Below are 24,996 nucleotides of genomic sequence, written 5' to 3'. Positions count from 1 at the left end.
TTGTCCCCTGTCTAACCAGCAGTTTGTCACGTGCTTCATCAGGAGCTGGGGCGAGGGTGGGATGCTGCAGGGCACCTATGCCACATCCCTCTTTCCCTCTAAAGCTCTGTGCCACAGCACTGTGACAGCAGTGAGTCCTCACAGACAGTGAGACCTGGTCCTCATCCCCAAGAGGAGACACCACTGCCCTGAACAGCAGCACACACCACTCTCAGCAGTGGTTCAGGCGGGTCCCTTCTCCATGAAAAATCTCATCTTTGAAAAACTATATCGCTGCAGGGCTCTGAAGTACAGCAGAAAGTTGTCAGGGCACAACCCAAAAGGTTTTTCTAACACGTGGGCTTTGTGATTTACAGTTACCTCTTCCCACCACCCAGAAGAGATGCAGCTTGGTGAGATCGTTGTGGCTGAACGTCCTGGTGAGAGGCAGCTGTACACGGAGCAGAAACCGAGAGCCCAGGACCTGCTGGGGAAAAGCAGAAATCGGATCCACCAAGTTTTCGGGTACCTCACAGGAGAAATGAAAGAATGTGGAGAGTGGATGAAAAGTAAGCACAGGGATATATTTAGGGCTATCTGGCTAGGAAAAGCCTGCTGGGGACATCTATTTGCCAATGGTACTTTCAGTGCTGGGTCGTGAGACAGGCTATGTAACCCCCTGAGGCAGCATGGCCTGAGCTCACTGCACACTTCTGGCCCTTTAACCCAAATCATCTCATTCCCAGGAGAGGAATCTCACCGCATCCTCTTGCCATTACCGTGACTGCACGTGTAATTCAGCACAGGCAAAAGATGCTTTTTACGCTTAATCATGACTTATGTGTCATTAGCATCACGTTCCTTCTAACAGTGCACAGAACCACACGTTGGGGCTGGGAATTTGGTTTTGTTTGTAAGTGCTTTGTATCAGTGACTGTCTCCTTGTCCGTGGGTGGGCTAACGATGGGCATCTGCCTCTTGATTGTGCAGGCAAAGGCTCTGGCATGAGTAGCCTTGAGAGAGCAATAGCGCTGTGGGTGTTACGATGTTATAAAATACAAAGCAAGTACCGATCTCAAAGGCCTACTGTCCAGATAGGACAGATTGTCCACGTTGCCCACAATCATTAAGAACGTGGGGCTTTGAGAGGCTTTGTAAGACTGTGGGTCCTCCATCAAGGCTGGGTTCATTAGCAGCACAGCTCCAGCCATGGGAGAGAAATTAGACAGCCGTGCACAGCCAGGCTGTGCAGTAGCTATTGCTGGTGGAGGAGGTGGGCTGAGATGCCTCCAGGCAGGGAGCTCATCAGGTTGGCAGTGTGATCCCCAGCCACAGGGAAGTATCTCCTGCTTTCGCTTTGTTCCAGTGGTCCACACTTTGCAGACAGCTTTTCTTACTCAGTCTCCTGAAAAGCTCCAGCCACTGCCCTCTGGTTGTATCTGAATACTTTCAGTGAGTACTCGTGTCTGAAGCCAAGTGCATTGCTGATATATTGCATAGCTCGACACCAAACATTAGCAAGAATTACTTCAGACAAGCCTGGTCATTTTCCTCTGAGGAACTCATTCCTCCTTGGTTGTAGCTGCCTGGCTCCCCAACAACACACAGCCTGAGGGAGGGGTGCTTGCGAACCTGTCCCTCAACTTGCACTCCAGCTTCTTGGGAGGGCTCTCCCAGGGATGCTGAAGAGACAGAGAGTGGTCCCCAGCCCTTCAAAGTTATTCTGTTGAAGCTGTTTTCATCAGAAAGCAAAACCTGAGCTTTGGCTGTAAATTCAACACAAGGAAGGAGAAAAGGAGGGAGGGAGGGAGGGAGGGGGAAGTTTGTAGGAATAAATCATCACCCAGATTCAAAAAGTAGTCTGACACTTCATGCTGTGTCTAATTAACAATTGAAGCCAATAGAATTAATTTGAAATATTTAAGAAGATGAAAGCTGCATGTACACGTTACATGAACATCTTGCACATGCCAGCAGCTCCTCTTTCTCCCATATTCTCCTCGCATCATGTTTAATAACACACAGCAGTACAGAAATGGTTGCACTTTTCCCAGAAGTGTGGCAGAAAAAGCCCTGAAGCCAATTTGCCATCAGCAGCAAAACATTATTGCAGTGGTACAAGACCCTCCCCTGCCCACGGAGATCATTAGGAGCACTGTGCACAGATGCCCTCAGCCAGGCTGCCCTGAGCCCGACACACATCCCACCTACCCCTGCACACACCTGAGGGTCCTGATTTCAGCTGGGATACAGTTTATGTTTTTTCTTAGTGGCTTGGTGCCCACTTCCCCAGGTTCAATAGTCTTCTCTAAAGAGGGATAGCCCCTTGTCCTTTGAAAATGCTTCTTTGCCCTGAATACAATCCAAGCTATAATAACTATTTTCTTCATTTAGGTGCTTTGGTTCTCTAAATATTTTTTAGACACCTTGGACAGCTTGACCCCATCTCCTATACACAGCGTACCTCCACATTCTGGGTTGCCAACTTTTTCCCTAAAACAGCAAGATGGTTTCCTTTTTGTATTTCCATGTCTGTGTACAAGCTGGTTTCAGTCTGTGCCCAAGTCTCTCTCTGCCTCTGAATTACACACTGAAAAGAGTCGATCTCCTCATTAAATTTATAGCACAATCTTAAGCAATCTACCATGCAAGTAAGACTGTTCTTTGACTGCCATAAATAAACCACTTTTTTATCAATCCCTCCATGAACTTTATAGCAGCACCCAGTCCATCCCCATCAGCTTTTCAAGTGCCAGATGCAAAACATGCTCAGACAGCAATAAATCAGAGGCTGGTTTTACAGTCCTGTTGATACATCGTCTCTGTTCTGTGGCCAGAAAGCCACTGTAGAGATGCGCGGGCTTTGCTGAAACGATGCCTTATCACCACTATTTTTCTTTGATCTTCTCCAGATAAGCCCCTCATGGTTCAGCTGGTGGACTGGATCTTGCGAGGGACCTCTCAGGTGATGTTTGTCAACAACCCTCTCAGCGGGCTGATCATTTTAGTGGGGCTTTTCATCCAGAGCCCCTGGTGGATGCTCGCAGGCTGCACTGGAACGACCGTGTCAACATTAACTGCCCTGGTCCTTAGTCAGGATAGGTAGGTGGTACCTCAAGTGTTAATAAAAACTGATTTTTGTGATATCAGGAACCAGCTGATGGGTCGTAGCCCCATATTTGAGTATGCTAAAGGCAGTAGAGCGGCTTTCCTTATGGATGGTTTGGAAGCAGTTAGGCAAGGACAGAGCTGTGCTCCAGGAGCAGCTGGCCCGTCCCCATTGCTGGCTGTCTTTGTGAGAGCAGTCATCTCTCTCTGACAGCCATCATCACAACCACGCAGGTGCTTTGGGTCACAAGGAAGCCCCTAAACCGTCATCGTTCAGCAGTCTCCAAACTCTTCCTTTCCACACACCAGCACAATACAACACGGCAGCAACCTCACTGCTTTACCATCCCTCCCCTACACCCCCTTCACCAGGAGCAGGACACTCGTAAACTGCATGTCAGCGGGTCCCTGTGCCTCCAGCACAGCTTGCTACCTTCCAAATGTTTCTCTCCCTCACAGATCAGCCATTGCAGCTGGGCTGCACGGCTACAATGGGATCTTGGTGGGACTGCTCATGGCCGTCTACTCTGACAAAGGGGATTACTACTGGTGGCTCCTTCCTCCTGTGGCAGTTATATCGATGGCCTGGTAAGTGCCACTTCTCCTCCTAGGGACAATTCTAAGAGAATGAGGAGTCCTGCTATATACAGCGTAAACACATTGGAACTCCCTTCTGCCCAGTCCCCTCCACCAGCAGCTCCAGCCACGGTGGTGCTGGAAAGAGGCATTCACTGATGCACAGACACGTTGGTAGGAGGCTGAGTGCACAGACAACACTGATTATAGCACAAAGACAAAGCAACCTCACTGCCAAGCTCAGCAAATAGCCTTCAGCAGCAGGACACGTTCAGGGTGGACATCATCGTGCCCAACACCACAATGCCTCTTCCACATCCAGGCACTGAACTGACCCAGTGCTCTCCCTCAGGCTGAATTCAGTACATCCCCACTCAGATATGTAACCGGTGATGAGCAAAATTAATTCCTCCAAGTAACTCCAAATGCCAGACAATGTCCTTTCAGGATTAAATTTACCATTTCTAAATATGGACCCTAACAGCACTGCAGAATCTATTTAACAGCCTTAACTGAAATGGATTCAAGAATTGTATTTTAATCACTGTTAGCGATAAGATGCAAGTCATTATTGCGTTTCACTGCTTTTAAGATCAGATTTTTTTCATACTTTATTTCTTTAGTCACTGTCAGCAAAGGTCATTTGGTAACAACCTCTCAAAACCCAGGACAAGTTGCAAGAATGTTTAGTTTGTCTTGTCTGCCAGAACTCCTTGAGGCCTATTGTTCAAACTTTTATTCATTCTTGTAGTTCATAAGACTCAAGGATAGAGCTGAAATATTTTAAAATTAGACATTTCAGTGATTTTTTTTCAACTGATACATTGAATTTCAGCTTTAGAAGTCAGCATTTCTTTAATTGTTTCTTTTTTTTTTTTCTTACAAGATGTATAACTGGCAGAAGCTTTGTATTTCGGCACAGAAATTAGGACACTGTTTTCACTGAAGTGCTGATATTATTTTTTTCCCCTACAGCAACAAGCCAGGAAATATGTAAACTACTCTGGGAACCAAATTTGTCATTAAAGAATAGGCTTCATCTGAGATTATACAGGGAGAACAAAGCATTTTTTCCACTGATAATATCTACACAACAGGACACAAGATGTTGCTTTTGAAATGCCATATAGTCTGGGGGGGTGGGGGTGGGGGTTGTTTTTTTCGTTATTATTAGAACCAGCTTAATGACCTTCTAGGACTCAAACACAGCTTCCTGAAAAATTCGCATCTTTAAACTGAATTTTTGTCAGCTGCATGATGTCCACTGCTGCTTGGATGTTCACCGTAAGAGCTGTTCAGCTCACTTCATATGAAAAAAGCTCTGCTGGAAGCAGCAGAACACAGGCCATTTCCATCACAGACAGGACCTGGCCATTCACTGTCTTCCATGAGTTTCTGGGCCACATAAAAAACAGATATTACCATGCCAATACGCTCCCCCAAAGTCATTCATGCAGGACACCCACTTCAAGTGGAAATAAGGCAGTCTGGAAATGTCCTGGGGAAAGCAGACCTGGTGAAGTTTATATCCCAGGTTCTACAGCCAAGAACATTGGGAAAAGCCACAATGACTCAATGTTTGCATGTTTTTAAGTCTTCCATCTCTAAATATTTTGAGGGTCACGCCAAATACTTTCCATGCTAAATATACTCAAACACGTTTCTTAAGAACTAAGCTCAGTTTTTAGAAAATGCCAAATGATTTTGGGTGGTACCTGAGCAGCACACAGTAACATCAGTCTCAGTGACAACATCAGCCAAGGTCTGGGTCACGTCTGGCACAACACCTTGCACAGCTTTGTTACAGCGGTGACTTTGTCTTGCACTCTGCCAGGCTCCATATGTCCTAAGGACTCCTCATTCCACCATATACTGTCCAACATAGTAATTATTTTCCATCTTTCTTAATGGGAGATTTTCCATTCTTTCTGGTTGCCTTTCCTGCTTTATTGCTTCTCCAGAACCATCTTCTGATAGCCTTCAAACTATTAAAAAAAAAAAAAAAAACAAAAACCAAAAAAAACCAAAGGTGATTTCCAGCTCCCTCTTGCCTTCTCAACAGAGCAGCTTTTTTAGACCATCTGAAGTTCTCCACAGTTCTACATGCGTCACTCCCAACATTTGCTCTTCTGCTTCTCATTAGATTTTTCTACCCAGAAAGAAACCAGATTACCATTCTCCACCCGTGCCTCAATGCTGCACTGGGTGCGTTTCTCCACTGACCTCCCGAGCTCAGCGTAGCTAGCAGAGCACTTGCACGTTAGACACCTGTCCTGAGAGAAGGGTGCGGAGTTACTACCATCCCCGAACAGATGTGACTGTTGTCACAAAAAGAGGAACATCATTCTGCAACTATTTGTCTGATGCAGACTAATACCTTAAGGTGTTCACTACCTGATGTTTCTAAAAGGAATGGTGTTGGCTTGCATTTACCAGCACTTGTGACCAAAGTGGTAGGCGGTTTCACCACTACGATTGTTATGAACAAGTTATACTGGTGTCTCTTCTCCTGTTCTCAGTCCAATCCTGTCCAGTGCTTTGGGATCCATCTTCAGTAAATGGGACCTTCCTGTTTTCACTCTGCCCTTCAATATTGCGGTGACTTTGTACTTGGCAGCCACAGGACACTACAACCCCTTCTTCCCTACAACCCTCATCAAGCCTGTAGCTTCAGTGCCCAATATCACCTGGTCTGCAATCAATGTGCCGTTGGTAAGCTTCACGCCAACACATTTATGATATTTCATTCAAAAGGTGAGCATGAAGGCATTCAGCTCTGGATAACAATTTCACGTGGTCAGAACAGCTATATGACATGTACAGCCAGTAGCTGTTCACGGGAATACATGGCTGGGTTCAGTGTGTAGAGCGCTGTGCCATAAATGCCCCCCAGAGACAGTCCCGGATGATCCAGCGGAAAGGCTGGTGGAGCCCAAGGGAACAGAAATCCTGAACCTCACACTTCACCTAAAGCTGGGCTGCCCCTAAACAAGTCTTGAGTGCTGTGCTGTCGATACAGAAGCACATCTGGATATACACTGCTGCTGTCCAGATGTGGTTCGAAGAACATCAGCAAGACAGTCAGTGGAAACATGAAAAAACAGACAAAATATCTGGATCCAAAGGGACAGAAACTCATTTATACTCAGTCCCCTCAGGTCTAGCTCTAGTTCTGGAGGGTGACCTTCCCAAAGGTAACTGATACACTTCATATAATATGCTATAAACTCAAATCAATCAGGCCCACCACAGTATTACTGCCGTGGGAGGCTGTCATTTTTCTCCCTCATTAAAGTCACCCAAAAAACATCCCCCAAAAAAACCCATCCAATCCTCACCATCACCCCATCCACCATATTACCACCCCAAAAGAAATAAAAATCCATCTTGGATGGATCAAACGTCAAGTCAAACAGTAAACTAACTCTGGTTTGATGGGCATGAGCACCCACATTTGCTCAGCAGTCCAGCTCCGAGCGAGGGTTCCTTCCTTTCCTTTTCAACCAATAGCTTGGACCAACATACCTGCTGTGTCCTTGTGGGTACACATATACAGTAACATGCCCTTTTCTACTGGTTGCTGCAGCTCTTACAATCCATCCCGGTTGGCATTGGGCAAGTGTATGGTTGTGAAAACCCCTGGACTGGAGGCATCTTCCTTGTTGCTTTACTTATCTCTTCCCCGCTGATTTGTTTACATGCTGCAATTGGATCGGCAGTGGGGATCTTCGCAGGTAAGCAATATCTACCAAAGTCACGTTTGTAACTAAGGTGTCTTGACCCAAGTCATCACATGACTCTGTCCAGACTTTACAGTTGCAAGGGCTGCGATGTAGCTGGGACAACAGGCTCATTTTTGAAACTATGTGAATTTGGAAGGTCTTACTAAAGGTCATGCAACATGGTAAAGGCAAGAACAGATGCAGATTTTCTTTAAGTTTTGAATTTGTTATTACATTTGTACCTTGGGCAATTTTTTCCATCTTGCTTAACCCCTCCTGCCATTGGATGTGATGAATCCCATGGAGATGACGATAAAGAAACCTAGAGAAATAGCTTCAGAACGAATCACCTACCAACACAAGTGTTTCCAGTTACCATCACGAGCAGATGTCTGCCTCAGAGCGGATCAGTCAATGAAAACAAACAGACTTTTCTATAACGCAGTTCACTCTATCCTGCTGCAGGTTTGTAAAAACAGCTAAACAAATGCCACTAAATACAGCCTGCCTCTCCACTAACCAGAGCAATGAAATGATATTAAGTTGAGGGATGAATCTGACCCTTAAAGTTGAAGAATAACAAGATTAATTGCACTTATGTGACTGACTGTAAAAAAAAAGTGTGATGGAGTAAGTGTAGTCTGGGACAACAACTACGGAAAAGACACAGGCATCCAACAACGTGTCCTGTGCTCTGAAGCGCTTTATACAAAGATGTGAGCTGCCTTGTACTTACGTTTTTAAGCCAAACTTTACAGAATTTGTAAGGTTAAGAGCAATTGGCAAGTTTTGTACAGGTCTGACATTTAATCTTAGAAGAGAAAGGTCAGGGGAAAGTATCTGGGGATAAGCACGGTGATGAAACAGAAGACAAATGAGGACATTATAGCAGGAAAGGTATTAATCTTAAGAATGACGTGAAGGTGGCCCATGCACTACATATTTGTGCTTTCCTTTTTACTGGTATTCCTGAAGAAATAATCCTACGAGAAATTCTGCAGAAATACCTGTGAGGTCAGATTTGGAGCAGACCCTCAGCTCCCATCCCAGTGGAGAATTTCCACAGCACTAATGGAGTGACCACCTCTAGTAACTAGACCACATTAGCAAAGGTTACTAGGAAGAGATGGGAAAACTCTCCTTATTCCCACAAAAGACGTTCAGCTGTGCCTCTGCTATTCAGGATCAGAATATGTACGAGGTTTAAACAGTACACGTGAGCACAGCTTTCTGCAGAAAGGACACTCAGGTGAGAAGGTCCTCCCATACTCTGGCTGGATCATCCATCTGGTCATCGGGGACACTAACTACAACACACTTAGTGCAGACGCGGAAAGTTTTGCCTGAAAGAAACCTCAGAGACTAGGCCAAATTCCAACCCTAGGAACATTAGCAGAGCTCCAAAACAGTGAGCTTCACTTGATTTCATCCTTCCTTCTGCGCGGCCATGTTATGTAAGTGTAAGCACAGATTCATTTGTCTAGATGCCATAAGGAAGAGACGACAGATTCCTAGCAAGTGACAAGTCCTCCTGCAGATACCTCTCATACCTGACCTCATCGCCTTGCCTTTTGTCTTGCAGCACTGAGCATTGCATCACCATTTGACAGCATCTACCTTGGCTTACACAACTACAACTGCGCGCTCGCGTGCATTGCAATCGGGGGCATGTTCTATGCCCTGACCTGGCAGACTCATTTGCTGTCACTTGCCTGTGGTACGTATCTTTTTATATAAGGGGACGACAAAAATTTACACAGCCAGGCAGTCTACGAGTAGTACAGGTTTAGAGCCAACTACTGTTCTGCTGCAAAACTAGGTACTGTGCAAGAGCTATTTCTGTGACGGCATCAGAGTTGAGCTTGGGCATGCAAGGCGCAAGTCTGTAGAGAAAGGCCTTTAGGCCCCAATAGCATAAAAATATCTGGAAAGGGTGGAGGTACTGTTTGGTGAAGGAGCACAAGCTATGCTGTGAGCAGAGGTTTAACAAGTTAGCAATTCAACAGATTCATAGAAGCAGCTTTTTCGTAACTCTACGTACCATTAGAGGAAGTGTGTCATCAGAAGGGAGGTGTAGCACAAGGTCAGTTTGAAATCCACCTACTCAAAGATTCCATCTCCAACAGCAGCTAAAACCAGACCATATGGGAAGAATTTAAGAGAAATCTCCCATTTAAGAAATTCCTGTGAAGACTGACCCGGCTTCCAGTCATCTGCATTTCAGTAATTTTCTATCCAGAGCACAGCTGCTGGATTGCTCAGCAGCTTTCCCTTCCTTGACTTTGTCCTTGGGTGCCTGACCTTAGCTCCTGTTTTGCCCCACCTGGGGCGAGGATGCCCACCGCTAACTGCTCAGGGTTTGAAGCCACAGGACAGAGAGTTTCTGCAGTCCCCCGCTGCATACAGATCAAGTTGGGCCAATTAAAAAGAACTTAGAGATATAAGAAATACCACCGTCCTTGCTCTTAAAAAACAAACAAACAACAAACCACATGTTCTTCATTCACCATCCATATCTACAGAGCAGATAGGACCGAATGGCATCCATACAACCAGATGCAGCACTGGGTCATTGTAACTAATTGTTGGATTCTAACAGCAATCCTCACATCAGGTAGCTGGGAGGCTATTTTGCTGTGCATTTGGACAGTACTACTATTTTTGATAATATCTTTGGAGAGATGAACAGTATTCTCCTTATCTTGAGCTATCATTGATCTTTTTCCAGCATTATTTTGTGCCTACTCCGGAGCAGCTCTTGCTAATGCCCTGTCTATGGTAAGTTTTGGGGCGGGGGTGGGGGTGGGGGGGTCATGGGATTTTGTGTTTGTTTGGTTTAACTGTATTTTGATTTGTTACAATATAATGTTCAAGAAATGCCTTCAAAATTCTCCGCGTCAGTTTTGACAGCATTGAATTGAGAATGCTGAAGCCAGTGGCAGGTCTCACACAAATTCTGTCAGTTGAATTGTGCACTTGCAGACTCTATAGCTGATAATAAGATTTCAAAGACCTTTGGAGCATGTTATCTACAGCGGGATTGTGCATGTATATGTGAATTCCAGCAACAGCATATGGTTTGAGATGCAATACTGAGTTGCAGGCAATATTTCTGAAAAAATTTCTGCCCAATGCTCTAAATATTTACTTGCTTCTTCCAAGGTCTTTCTGCCACGCTGCCTATAGATATTATTTCAGTTTTATCTGGATATGAGAACTAAAACGAGCAGGAGACTGTTCTCTCAAATACAAAATTGTTATATCTGGACAGATCAAGAGGTAAAGCCAGAAATGCCAAGCTTTGTTTCTTCTTTAAGATCTAAGAGATTAAAGCAAAACCATATTTTAACAAAGTTTATTTAGTCAGTCAAAAGAAAAAAAAATTTAAAACCAGCAGCTTCATGCATTAAGTGTATTCATCTGGCATTCACTCAGTACCGTGTGGGTCCCAGCAGATGGATTGCTTCGTTAAGCACACCTGCTTTTGGGTTGCACCAGAAAAAAAAAAAAGAAAAAAAAAAAAAAAAAAAAAGGCTATCTACTATTTCTCTTTGTGATCTTGTTTTTGGCAGACCCCAAGCCAGGTAAAGTGGTGGGGTCACAGGGCAGGACTGAGCATTGGTTGCAATGCCAGTAACGTATGCGCATTGAGGTTGGTGAATACGTGTGAATAGTGCTCTCGGTACACAACATTTTACAGGACAGGGAGGGTAGGATTTGGCTCCCTCACTAGAGAATTTAAATGTCTATGTGTGACCTGAGTTGTCTTGGCTTTCGTTATGGTCAGCAGACCCCTGGAGCCTGGTTCAGTTGCTTGAATATTGGTGCCAAGCGCCATTCAGCACTAACAGCTGCATCTCCAAAATGACTCAGGTCTCCAATGTGGGATGCCTTACATAGCCCCGTACATTTCAGATAAACTAGGTACCTCTGTGAGAGTGGCTGAATTGACATTTGGTAGCAGAGGAGCTTGCCAGACCTCCAGTGGCCAGCAGGAACCTAGCTGACATGTAGCCCCCGCTATGTCCCACCTGCATATGGGCATCCTCCTCTGGATCCAAATGGGGGACCCTGTATGGGGACGGTCAGGAGGACACATCCCATGTCCCGCTGTCCTCAGGGAAAGCACAGGCTCTCCCAGCTACCCAAACACAAGAATTTAGCAACAGGCAGAAGCAAGCGAACATGCAAAAGGAGGTACCAAAATGCACCTCTGTGTCCTTTCCCCTCCCAGCTTGGGCTGCCGCTCTGCACCTGGCCTTTCTGCTTCTCCGCGCTTCTTTTTTTGCTGATAAATTCAGACAACCCAGCCATCTACAGAATCCCCCTCTGCAAAGTCACCTACCCAGAAGCCAACCGGATCTACTACCTGAGAATGAAGCGAAGAGCATCAGAGAGCAGGAGAGAAGAGCAGAAACGAAAGGAGCAGAAACCCTCTGGGGACTCAAAAATAAACACAGGGGGCACCCCCCTGTGCACCCCCAAAAACCGCCACGCTTACTGATTTGAATTATCCACGACTGCACAGTTTGGGGGCAGTTTTTCAGATGCTAGCCAAGCATACCACAGCCACAAAACCCACCTCTGGCAGCTGTCTGCAGGCTGGGGGTTCGGCATCCCGCGCTCCGGTGGGAACACAATTTGCCCTTGAGCTAAGCTTTCCCAAAAGTACTCAGGTAACGGAATAACGGCTGCCTTATCAATCCGCATGCTGTGAACTTGAAAGTCACCTCTTATCAATAATAATTATAAGTATAAGCAGAAGAACCTTAGAGCTGACAAGAGGCTGTATTTAATTTCAGACATGTAATTTAACAAAATAAATATGCTGAGAAGGCATCGGTATCTAATAATAATAAATAATGTAAGAACTACTTCAAGAGCTGTGCTTCAAATTAAGAACATGTATATTTGAAAGTGGAATAAACAGACTGATCTCTTCCTTTCTTGTGTCCCATCAATGTCTAACCCCCTTAATCCCTCTTAACAGCTACAACAATCACAGGTAAATTTTCTTACAGAGTGCCTACTATTTTTGGTGCCATCTCCTGACTCCTCATTCAGTGCCAAGACAATGAAGGTATGAATATATATGCATTAATCAGACTAGAAAAGTGACTAGCTAGTAATGATCAAACATCTTTCTTTTCCTTGCATAATATTCTGTCATACAAATGAAAGATCTCTCCCCTGCTGAATGCAGGATAGCAGGTCTGAATCCCTACATGCATCCAGTGGGAAAGAGGAAAACTTCATGTAAAGAATGAGATACACATTCGCTGCTGGTGGCAGTTACTGCAGTTGGTTCTCTCCCTTTCCTAGGAAACAGTTCCTTTGCACAAAGCTGTGAGATTTAACAAGTCAAAGGCTCCCCTTCGTGTTTGCTGGGTATCAGACTGCGATCTTCATATGGGTCTTCAGTGTCTCTCCTGTCCTGGAGAAACCTCATGAGTCATCATCAGAGTTAGTCGTTGGAAGCTGAGGACCCTCTTGCCAATGTATTTCCCTGGGAGCTTGGCTTCTAACAGGCATAAGGTGTGACAAGGACACTGCCACTTTATGCCTCCTCCAAGCCCTTACAACAGGGAAGGGCTAATTGCCCTGAAGAGGACTTTTCTTGGGAACTTTTCCCAAACCCTCTGCAAAACTCGCCTGACAGAAAGGCTTGCCCACTCTAAAGTTGTTTCACATGATGAGTTTAAAATCAGAGACCTGGAGATTTAAAATCCAGAGAGACCATGCAACCACAAACACACTCAGACCAGGCGCTGTCCTTCCTGCCTCTTGAGCCAGGGCTGTTTGCAGATTGGTGTGAGGGACTTTGAGCAGGTGGGAGCTCTAAACCAGCACTTGGACCTTTTATAAAAGGTGAGTCTGGGTGATGCTCATGGGACTGTTTGTGCCTTTATAGATGAAAGACCAGCAACACTGGCAACTGCCAGCCCCTCTAAATGTGCCCTGGAAGCAATATCCATGATTGAACTCATCCTGGGAGGCAAAATTACGGTGCCATATAAGTATGTTCATATGCTTTTCAAACAGGTTAGGCCATCCCAGGGACTCTGGTAAAATTTAGGTCCTACTTCCCCCCACGCCCCTCTCGATGACAACAGATTTGAGATTCCACCTGACAGGACAGCCTCACACATGCATAAAAGTCCAAATTTCAGTAGCCAAGATAACCCTTTCATCAAAAATTCAGGGATCCAACAAGCTTTGTAGCCATTATAACCTGGTCCACCCTCAGAACCGAGCACCCGTGTCACACCCCTGTTCCATTTTAGACCTCAGGCTAACCTCTGAACCTCACCTGAAAAAATCTCCGGCAGGAAAGCGCTAAGGGAACGAGCCGGCATTCCCGCATGCCACAAGTCTTCTTGGAGATTAATGACAGACCAAGAATCCCAGGAGTCTGCTTGATATACTAGCCGTGAGACTTTTGTTGGCCCAGGGCAAACCAAGAGGTATGGGACCGACCACCGCTGGATCCCTGACCTACCTCTGTCAGAGGGAGGAAGATCTGGCAGACGTACAACTGCATCAAGCAGAAAAGCAAACACACTACAGCGGTTGAAACCTCCAGTGCAAATCCCAGCAGCCTCCCAGAGATGCTGAGCTCTGACAAGCAGCAGGAGCCCAGAAGCACAGATGTATTTCTGTAACACAAGAGCAATGGATGAAAACCACTAATTTAGAAGAAACAGACTGTAAAAAAACAAGCCAGGACCCAGGCACCGGACAAAGGCAGTTAAGCCTTTAAACTATCACACAGGACTGTTGCAAATGGATCTGCAATCTCAGCCAGTGTTAAAAGGTATTTGTAGGCTGCTTATTCCTGCATGGTGGCTCCAGAAAAAGCAATGACACCATCAGCAAAGGTGTCAGCAGGCAGGGAAGAAAGCGGAGAGCCGCAGGAGAACAGGCTGCCAAGCTGCCCTTTGAGCCCTGATGCCAGCAAAGCAATGATAGTAAAAAAGCAGTCTCGTGTGGTTGCTACAGACTGCAAGATCAGGGACATGCCAATGATTCTTCTGCTGTAGAGAGACACAGGCAGGCAGAATAACACATGAGGTGGTATGATGTGGTCTGAACAGCTTCCCTCTATAGCAGTCAATGAAACACTGAGCACATGCAAACTAGCAGGACCCATTCATAGAACCACAGAACGGTTTGGGTGGGAAGGGACCTTCAAAGTCCCTGCAGTGCAGCCCCCTGCCATGGGCAGGGACACCTTCAGCTGGATCAGGTTGCTCAGAGCCCGTCCAGCCTGGCCTTGGATGTTCCCAGGGATGGGCCATCGGGCACCTCTCTGGGCCGCCTGTACCAGTGTCTCACCACCCTCAGTGTAAAAATTTCTTTTTTGTATCTAGTCATCTGCTCTGCACAGTTTAATTTAGCTCATACACAGTCCAACAATAAAGATTTGAGTAATAGTAACGAAAAGTCACAAAAATGATATAAAATAATGCTAGAACCATATTTTTGAAGAAAAATCTCAACTGTGCTTAGTTATGCCAAGCATATTCTTTGTTTTCTGAAAAATAAGGGTGAAGTCAGTATGGCTACTGGAAAGAATTTGTCAAGTAAGAGCCACTGCAGACATTAATTCCTCAGCCACAAACAAATCCATCCTGAAATCTATTAGTAAAGCAATTTCTGGAGTTGAAGTCATCCATAAAAAATAAGGTATAAACAGCTATAGTAAGTCTCTAGCTAATCAAAAGATTTGAGTAACTATAGCCAGTACTAATAATTCTTGAAAACAGGCAAGAGAAATCAAGTGTCCCCTGGAAGGGAACAGTAGAGAATAAAAGCACTAACAGAAGTTATCAACGGTAGCCCAGCAGCTCGCTGTCTATTGAGTTCTAAAACAATTTTTCATTAAGAGAAAGACAATGTACAGTTTTCACTAGGACTAATAATTTTGAGAGTTCCTAGAGATCTATCATAAAACAAATAAAAAAAAAAAAAAAAAAGGTTAAAACCTAAAGCCTCTTCTATGGTTACAGCAGTCACTCCACCCAGCTCACCTCCGCAGAAAATGAAATTAATATTCCTGTACAAACCAGTGCCTGGCCGAGCAGTTGCATATATAAAAACAACCTCCTGAAAATTTACCTTGAAATATTGAACAGCAGCAGCAAATGGGAGCAGATGAAGCAACATGAAGAGACTAAGCAGCGACTGCAAGAGACTGCCCCAGTGAACAAAGACTATCTATTCTGTTATAAATGGAGTCCAATGCAAAAACAGTGCTTACTTTATTGCTCCAAATGTCATTTTTCTTACTTTTTTATTTGCTCCATACTCCTTAAAAGGGAAAAAAAACCAACTTTGCTCCTTGAGAGGACATTTCCAGCTCTTCTCCCATAGACAACTAGTGCTTCTGCTGATAAGATCAGTCACAGAAGCTCCTACAGAAAAAGCTAAGTGCTTTAGATGCCCTGTCTTAGGCTGTTGATGGCTCCACAATGACTTACCTGTTAACCACTCTTCAGCGACAATTAGCAGAGCTGTGCTGAGGGAATGTGGAGGGGAGGGCTTTGCCTTCTCTGGGGACATTCTCGGTGGCAGAGGCCAGAGCCATGCTGCCATCTGAACTGGAGCATCCCAGCTGCTGGACCGTGATGTTTACCTCCTGATTCCTTCATCTGATGATCTTTTTTGAGACCCAACGACCCTCTCGCGTACTATTGGGATCCAGAGCAGACAAAAACAGCAGAACAGAGGGAGACCACACTAGGAGATGGCGACATCTCTTAGCCCAGAGAGGATACCCAAAACTGTAGAGCTGGAAAACTCACTGCAATGCTTTCAAATATGATGGGGGAAAGTGGTTGCAGCACTGCATGGGAAGCAAAAGCCAGGCAAAGCATGATGGGTTTAGGTCTGCTGCCTCTGAGCAGGTTTCCTTGCTGGCCCCCACTCTGAAGCTGCCAGAGCTGCTCTGCACTAGAGCCCAGGCCCTTCTCTCCCTGCTCCATTCAACACTGCTGTCCGTTTAAAATAAACATTGCCATTTTTTTTGGCCCTTCTGAAATGTCAACACCTCTTCTTCCCATACCTGCAACTACAGATCGGTGCAAATCGGAGTGTGAAGTTGTCAGAGTAGAGGAGGCGTGTGTGTGTCCCAGCCCCTGGGCTGCTGCCACACAGGGCCAGCCAGCATCCCAGCAGCCACCAGCAAATATCGGGAAGGGCTTTATGCTCCAGAGGGGTATTCCAGCAACACGAGAAAAACCCAAAGCCCTACAACAGGTCCAAATAAGATAATTCCCTAAAATTTCCAGCTGCTGGGAAGTTGCTCTGTGCTTTGTCCGTGCCAGATATCTCCAGTCTGCAATAACAGACATATCCCCAGCGCTGCAGGCTGACTCGGTCCTTTGTAGATCACATTTGCCAGGGTCACAGTAACACCACCACACTGAGGGTGAGATCTGTTTGCCAAACACTGTCCCCTCACCCCGCTCCTTCAACAGAAGGGAATGTTTTAATTTGGAAGATGGAAAGAGTTCAAACAGGAAACAAACCCTTGATTGTAGTTGATTTTACAGTTCTCAGGGGGTCTTTTACAAATTCCTGCAGCTGTTGCCACAGCTGGAATCCACACATCCCAGTGGCAGGATGAGAAGGCTGGGGGATAGCTCTGTGGGAAGCAAAGGTTTCTTCCACCACATTTTGCCTGGGAATGAGTCTGGGCACCTCTGACTACAGCTCAGCAGCTCCTGAGTGTAACCAGTTACCTCGGTGCATTTCGTAGCTCCAGCTGCCGTGGAGCTGCATCCTCTCATCCAGGGACTGGCATGGACAGTCAAGGCAGACCCAAATCCATGCTCCCAAAGCATGCAGCTTCACTCAGCACAGCAGGGTTGAAGCACCACGTACATGCAGGAGCCCTTCCAGAACCATCCAACTACCTCACCTCCCCCAGGCACACAGGGGTTCAGGCTGCTTAGCACACCTCAGCAGCTGCAAACCCCATCCTGCTGCGCACCGAATTGCAAAAGTCAAAGACAGAGAGACACAGCCATCCTTCACCTGGGCAGCTTAGGATGATCTGGAGTCTTTTTTCCCCTCACCCAAGAGCACCCCAGCGTGTACCTGACCCTGCTTCTCCGCACTCCCCTCATTTCAGCAAAGTGCTGACAGCTCTGTTGCTCTATCATCCACAAGTCTCCACTCTGCAAAACTGCTCAGCCAGAAACCAGGCAGCAACATCCTGGCTGTGGAGAAAAGCAGAAAGGCAAAGGTGATGACAAATTATCAGCAAGCGATGGTTTCTCACCGTAGCCAAGTAATATTTATTTCACTTGTGTAAATTAAATCCTATTTAGGACATATTCTGTTCCCATAAATTGAGTTATCCAACAGATAATGACTTTTTTTTTCCTTTTGTCTACTATAAAGTGTGCATCTTTACTACACATGGATTTATGTCTGATAGTGTGTGTGCATGTGAATGCTGCTCTGGATTGCAAAATCCCATAAGCATCTACAGCCAGTGTAACTCTACATCTGTCCTTTGCACTGATTATTAATTTTCAGTTGTTCCTACTGTCTGCTGGTTCCTTTCTGGATGCTACCAGTCCTCTCTTGATGATCACAGCTGCAAACCATGCTATGTACAACACCTTCCACTTCTATTAAGAGCTACTTGTCAAGAAAAGAGTAATTGCGGAGGTTTACACACCAAGTTTCTAGTTGGAACTATTATAGTATTTTGCTCTTTGCTAAGGTTTAACACATTCATCTCCTACAACATGTAGGTGTGTGAGAATGGATCATTTCCTTGAAAGCAGACATGCCCTGGGTGAGACTCACAGACCTATGATCAGGGGAAAAGAAGGGGAAAAGAGCACAAAACTTTACCAAGCTGGATTAGATGCAGGGAAGACAAGCAAACTGACTCTGAAAATGCAAAAGCATATGAAGCAGCAGAAAAACACCTTACCTTGCATCAAAAAAAAAAAAACAAAGCAAGTCTACCCAGCTTTGTCATTCTTCTGCAGACTCTGCTGTCTTGAGGTAGGTCTGGAAAAGCAGCCTCTTCGGATTTTGGCTTTTCCCTGGAGCCAAGAGAACAGGAGAGGGGTCTGAAGCTGAAATTTAGAATTGTTTGAGTTGCAGTTTCCTCTCTGGTCCTGAAACAGTGATACAGTTAACCTCCGGCTTCCAAAACCCTCCCGTATTTCACAGTGTTTCAATATGGCTGATCCAGTCTAAATGTTACAGATGACCAGAAAAATAGGCAACCCTGAGATTCAGACTCATGGCATGAAGCAGAAGCTTTCCTCACTACCAGCTCCCAGGTCCCAGGGCAAAGAAACAAACAGGATGATGCTAAGAGCCAAGCAGAACTTGTATTCCATCCTCCAGGATGAAGGGAGAGAAGGGAGGATCTTCAGAAGCTTGAAGCTGAACACAAGCATTCAAGAGGTCAGTGTCTTCCAGCCAAAGTGAACGTTACTGTGGGAGCCCGTTTGCCATAGTAAATAACTAGAGCTAGGATCATGAGGGACCTAATTCTGGAGGTCCCATGGGTGCTTGCGACTCGATCTTATTTCCACAGGCACCCAGGCCGGTCTAGAGAAATGCCCATTGCTGGTAAGAAAAGTGATAGCACTGCCTGGAAAAAAGGCAAGGAACACAAAACCAGACAAGGGGAACCAGCCAGATAAAGCATTTGGCTTTTTCTTGACCTACATTTCATTGGGTTTCTTGAGAGATAAAACTACCTGGTCTTTCATGGTGTCTCAGAGACATTTTCTGTGCCCAATGCCATGGCCACCTCTACACTGGTAAGTGGAACAGTGCCAGGTGGCAGGTCATCATCACCTAGAAGTTGAACCACTAGCACAGTCCTTGGCGTGTGTTGGTCTTGACCAACTAACTCACTTCCAAGGAATTCTTCGCTCCCACTAGCAGCAATGTTTTAAACAAATATCTTCAAAAATCTGCAACTAAGAGGTAAGTTGTTTGCTAACTCAGCACTCCTGTATTCAGAGCATCAGCCTACAGGAAGAGAGTATGAAATTCTTCCTGAAGTTGCATGGCCGTGTAGAGCTTTTTTACACTCTGCTTTAGCCACAAAACATCTACAACCCGGTCTCCACAAATTACTGCCCCACTCCCGTCCCAGGAGACAGAGATTATTGCTTTTAATAAGTGATTTCCCAGATAGCAGTTATGCACTCTTGCAGCTGCATGGCCTGAGAAGGTGGGTCCTGAGAGCACGCCAGGCTGGACAGAAGGGACAGTGGGTCTCCAGAAAAGGGTGGGCAGAGGAGGGAAGTGATGCATGTGCATTAGGAGAACTGTTTATTTTGGGAGCATACATCAGCAGCAGTACCCAGAGCCCTACGCGTGCTCAATGCATGGGGAGTTTTAACTGCACTGCAGCCAGGGAACTGCTGTCCACGAGCCCTGTAAAAAATGAGCAAAATATATTTGCTCTGATTTCCATGACCACACACGTGGCTGCGCTGGAGGCAAACCGTGAGAGGCAGCCGGACAGCGGAGCCGGGCGGCGCTCCACTCCAGCCATCCAGATGGCCACTTGCTAAAGCCACCCAGTTGTCACACAGAGGAATATTGAACAGCAGCTTCCCCTAGAGAACTTATACCAGCTGAAATGAAGGTATAGAAGCTGCCCACACCAGCTTGGCTTTTGGCCCACTCCGTATAAACTCAAAACTATTTCCTTCAGGAAAACAAGTGCAAGGTTGTCACAGACCCCTGGTGCTCTGTGCTGAAACAGATTTTTCCACTCCGTGTTTGCTCATAAAAACAAGATGATGAAAAGAAACGGCCATAGATGTTGATGAGAACAGACTTGAGGTTGCCTCTCCAGGTACCCTGCCTCTGAGACAGCTCAGTCCTTACCTGGCCAGAGGAGCTGCCATGGGCTGAGCATCAGTGTCCCTCAGTACACTGTGTGATTATCTCCCCTTCCTGCCATACCTCCATTTCCATTGCCGCCCCTCCACACCCCTCCAGAGAAACCACAAATTGGGAAAAATTCTGGAAGTGAAACAGTGGGTTTGGTCATCCTCAGACTTACCACAGGAGGCTAGACCAGAGGAGCTGCAGAGGTACCTTACCCTACTGGAACAGTTCAGAACATCGTCTATTTGTGACATTGTCTCCCATAACATCCTTATAGACATGCTAACGAAGTGTGGGCCAGATAAGTGGACACCAAATTAGGTTGAAAATCCTTGGCTGAATGGTTGGGCTCAAAGTGTTGTATTCAGTGGCACAAATTCCAGCTGGAGGCCAGTCATCAGTGGTGTAACCCAGGGGTTATACTGCAGCCAAAGCTGTTTAACATCTAAATCAATGACCACGGTGACAGGGTAGAGTGCACTTTCAGCAAACTCAGGGAAGATACAAAACCAGGAGTAGCGTATGATACACCAGAGGGTTGTGCTGCCATCCAGAAGGTCCTCAACAGGCTGGAAAAATGGGCTGATAAGAACCTCATGAGGTTCAACAAAGAGAAGTGAAAAGTCCTGCATCTGGGGAGGAGCAGTTCCATGCACTAGTACATGCTGGGAGCCATCCAGGTGGAAATCAACCATGCAGAAAAGGCCCTGGTGGTCACAGTGGGCACTAAGTTGACCGTAATCCAGCAACGTGCCCTTGCAGCAGCGAAGGCCAACAGCCTCCTTGGCTGCATTAGGAGGAGCTTTGCCAGCAGGTCAAGGGAGGTGATCCTTCCCTTTTACTCCACACTGGTGAGACACATGTGGGGTCTAGCATCCCCGGGTGCTCCCTGGTACAGGAGAGACAGAGATATACCGAACAAGTCCAGCAAAGGGCCACAAAGATGGTTGTGGGATTGGAGCACCTGTCATACAAGCAGGGGCTGAAAGAGCTGGGACTGTTCAGCCTGGAGAAGTGAAAGCTTGGGGGAATCTTATCCACGTGTACAAATATCTGATGGCGAAGAGTCAAGAAGGCAGAGCCAGTCTTTTCTCAGCAGAGAACAATGACAGGAGCTCAGCTCCTGGGGGTGATTTCCCCATCCATGAGGGATGACAAGGACCTTGCAAACATTGGCTATGTTTCATACATCCACAGCCCAACTTAGCAAAGGCAGACCAGCACTTGAGTTCTAGCAATCTGCAGAGGTCCGTAACTGGATTTACATCATTTTAAAACACCTGTTGAAGTCCAAGAGCTGATGCAGCTCCCTGTGCAGACCTCATCCCTGAGGTGCAGCCGGAGCCAAGGAGCACAGCCAAAGCCAGCGGTATAATGGCAATCTGCTACCAAGTGGTTTTCAATGCACCTCTTGCAGGCCACTGAGCTTGAAGAGAGGTGCGGAAACAGAGCGTGTGAAGCTGGATTAGGGCCATTAGAGCCTTTCCTGGCAGAGCTGATGAGTTCAAGCACTGTGCCCAGCTAGCGCATCTAGACAGCTCCTGCCTGGCGAGCTAACACAGTCAGGGAGCACTCAGGCATTTCTCTGGGACAGCTCAGGTACCAAGTCTGGTCAGGATCCAACCACCGACCCCTCTTCTGATCGTGTCAACCACTGGGCTCAGTCCAAGGCACATTCTCAAAGCCACCTTCCCACAAAGCACCGCAGGCGGAAGAAATGCATCAACCAGCTTCACTGTCAGAGAGCTGAAGAGTCAAGCCATAGATTCAGCAGCCCTCCTAAATCACATAGGATTTAGCTGTTGGACACCAACCCCAGCTACCTTGTCTCCTCAGCACCAAGTGATGTTCACACATGACTAAAACCAAGAGGCAACCTGCTCATTACCTGTAAGTGTTACTTGCACGCTCAGTTTGCATCATTACATGGTTACCCAGAGCTCACCTAGAGCTGGTGGTCCACTCCCAAGCAGATGGTACCCAACAGCTGCAGAACAGTCATCTTGATCCTTGTGACAAGAAATGGCCTCTGCTGTTTAGTCTTCCCACCCCGAAACCCAAAGCCCAGAAGAAGACAGGAGTAGATACCTATGCCCTTGAGTGCCCAGCACTGGAGGTTAGCAATGGGCACCTGACCTGGCATGGACTGAATTACAGCTGGGAGATTTTCTATCACTCCCATCCTTCTGGATCAGTCCTACAGGGAATTGCAGTGCTCAGGCAACCAGGAGTGCTTTGGCCATCTAAGGCACACAGCCATGGGCAGGCGTTCCTACACTTGACTCCAGCATCCAATCTAGAATCTGGCCCTGACCTTTTCAGAAGGGAATTGTTGGAAATTTAGAGATTCCCTAAGGCAGCTGCTGCAATAGTTAAACCTTTCCCACAGTTGACTGTACGTACGATCCAGTAAACCCATCACGGCAGTGAAGATCATCACTGCTCTGCCTCTAGTTCACAGAACAGGCTGCTGCCAGGGACCTCATTCCCACGTAGGCATCAGACTGCGATCCTGTTACTTATTAACCAGCTGTGACAATCTAAACAAAGCATTGCTCCCAGACATCCATCACAGACCTGCAAGCCAGTGGCTTTTTTGTGAATCCCCTCCAAAGTGTCAGCAGCCTCATTCAAGCGCTAGAATCAGACAGGGCGGTCCTCAATCTGGTGCCCTGGAGGAAAAGCCACCCACTGCTCTGCAGGTGGAGGCAGCACAGGTCAGCAGCAAATCCTGGCCACCCCCTGCACTGCATCCCTCTCACAGAGAGCAGGAAGGATGCTGTTTTAAAGGGCTTGAGGCCAGGTCTGCATGTCCCTGAAACATGAGAGATGTGAAATCTAAAATTCAATCTGATCAGATTCCCTCTGAGGATCTCCCATCCAAATCACCCAGTGCATTTCCCTTCTTTTGAGATGCAAGGATTCATTTTACATGTGAGAAAAGCAAAGGCAGCACAAGAAGGAATCATCAGTAAAGGGGAAAAAATGATTACTGCATTGGACTAAATTTTCCCCTGCCAAATTTCACGTAACATGTACTACTGGGTGCAAAGTCAGTGGATAGCAGCATCCAGCTCACTCACCATGGCTGGTGCCTGCTTGGCTAGAGGAAGCCTTGCTCATGCAGCAATGCTAAGCTGACAACCGCTACTACATCCCCACCCCACCCAAGAGCAGGGCAGGGGGGAATCCAGTCTGCTGCTAAGAACATCTCCATCAAAAGAGGGGCACCCTGGGAATGAACACAGTGACAACAGCATCACTCCAACTCACGAAGATGCTGGAGGGAGCAAAGTTATAAAGCTAGATGGGTTCTGGATCAATAGCTAACCATTCACTCCAGCACTTGGGTGAATTTGCAGGGTTGCTTCTCTAAGCCACCACTGTCAAAAAGTCCTAAAGTGAATTAAACTGAGGTTTAAATTAACCTAGAAGGTTCCTTAAGTTCATTATTTTTTTCTCTGCCCTTTCTCCCACAATTCACTCTGTCAAGACCTCCCCCTCCAGATTCTTCTCTGCCTTTCACAGTCTTATAAACCTCTCAGATATGCCACAGCTTCTGATATTCCAGATTCCTCTAATGGGCCAGGGAGGCCAGGTTAAAAAACAAAGGAAAAACGCTCCCTGAATTTCTTAAATAACTGAAAAAAAAATGAGTAAACAATGGAAAGTCAGGAGATCCTTGGCCCTGGTGTGTTAACAGAACAGAGCCCCCAAAAACTACCCAGAAACAAGAAAACTTGAGAGGCTGCCGGATGCGACACACTGTGATGGACATTCCCAGGTCAGTGTTTTGGGAGGGAAAGATACTGAGCTGCCTTCGATAAGGAGAGAACGCTGGAGAGGCTGAGCTCAGCTGTTCCCAGAGCTGCTTTGAAGCCTTGAGTCCTTTTATGCGATAGAGGCGGAGAAAGGACAGCATTAAAGGAGAATTAACAAAAACAAAAAAAACACCCAAAACCAAACAATCCAAAAGGAAAAAAAAAAAAAAAAGCAGCAGGGAAGAGGATATTTGGAGAAGCTGTTGGCAAGAGGCCAAGGACAGAGCAAAAGGAAAGGTGGAGAATTCAAGAGGGATCTTTTTTAACTTCTGCTTGAATCTCACCAAGTGGGAGGGGAAACAAACTAATTAGTAATATCAGGACAGGAGCCCTGCTCGCCTATATAAGCTGGCAGGGCATTTTCTTTTTCCCCCACTCTCTTAGCCCTGCTTTCCCTCTGTCCCAGCCAGCAAAGCAACAGCTACCCCTGAACTCATCGGAGAGGTAAGAGTACTTTGTTCCTTCCTTTTACTACACAGCAATGAACATGCACCCTGCTACTGACTTACCTGGATCTTTCTTCTGCCCTAAAATACTGAACAAACAGCATTTGAACAGTCCTCCTTGAGAGCGGCCAAGGCTCAAGGGGAGGACGGAGGTTGGGGAATGTCCCAAGAATTTCAATTATTGAGAATTTTCTAGCAGGGTGAGGATTTATTAGTACAGCTTAGCCCAGCTGACTGAACCTTTAAGAAAAAAGAAAAAAGAAAAAAAAAAAAAAAAGAAAACCAAAACCAATTGGAATGCCTTAACATCTCCTTTTACTGCCTTTCTATTCTGCAAAATGAAAAAAGCCCTGATAGTAATAACATAGAGTTAATATGATAGTGTCTCTGGATTTCTCTGTCCCCGAGAGACAGATCTCTAAAAATTGAATTGTGAGTGGGCTTAATGAATATTTGAAT

General features: G+C 46.2%; 1 protein-coding gene across 2 annotated transcripts in view; it reads left to right on the top strand.

Annotated features, from left to right (window-relative positions):
- The first annotated feature begins 378 nt into the window (after positions 1-378).
- The window catches only part of LOC308056440 (urea transporter 2-like), a 51,381-nt gene continuing 26,763 nt past the window's right edge, over positions 379-24,996 (top strand). Inside the window, exons 1-8 of one of the 2 annotated variants that reach the window (XM_080371827.1) lie at positions 379-548; positions 2,892-3,081; positions 3,547-3,675; positions 6,183-6,375; positions 7,250-7,397; positions 8,968-9,102; positions 10,114-10,163; positions 11,620-24,535. In XM_080371827.1, the coding sequence (XP_080227953.1) occupies positions 383-548; positions 2,892-3,081; positions 3,547-3,675; positions 6,183-6,375; positions 7,250-7,397; positions 8,968-9,102; positions 10,114-10,163; positions 11,620-11,889 (1,281 nt within the window). In that variant the 5' untranslated portion in view covers positions 379-382 and the 3' untranslated portion in view covers positions 11,890-24,535. Of the gene's footprint in view, positions 549-2,891; positions 3,082-3,546; positions 3,676-6,182; positions 6,376-7,249; positions 7,398-8,967; positions 9,103-10,113; positions 10,164-11,619; positions 24,536-24,996 lie in introns of those variants that run through there. The other variant, XM_080371826.1, reaches the window with a different exon arrangement.

The sequence above is a fragment of the Falco punctatus genome (assembly GCF_963210335.1).
Source record: "Falco punctatus genome assembly, chromosome: Z".
Lineage (NCBI taxonomy): Eukaryota > Metazoa > Chordata > Aves > Falconiformes > Falconidae > Falco > Falco punctatus.
The sequence above is the reverse complement of the archived record's forward strand: the minus strand, read 5'-3'. Positions and strand labels throughout refer to the sequence as shown.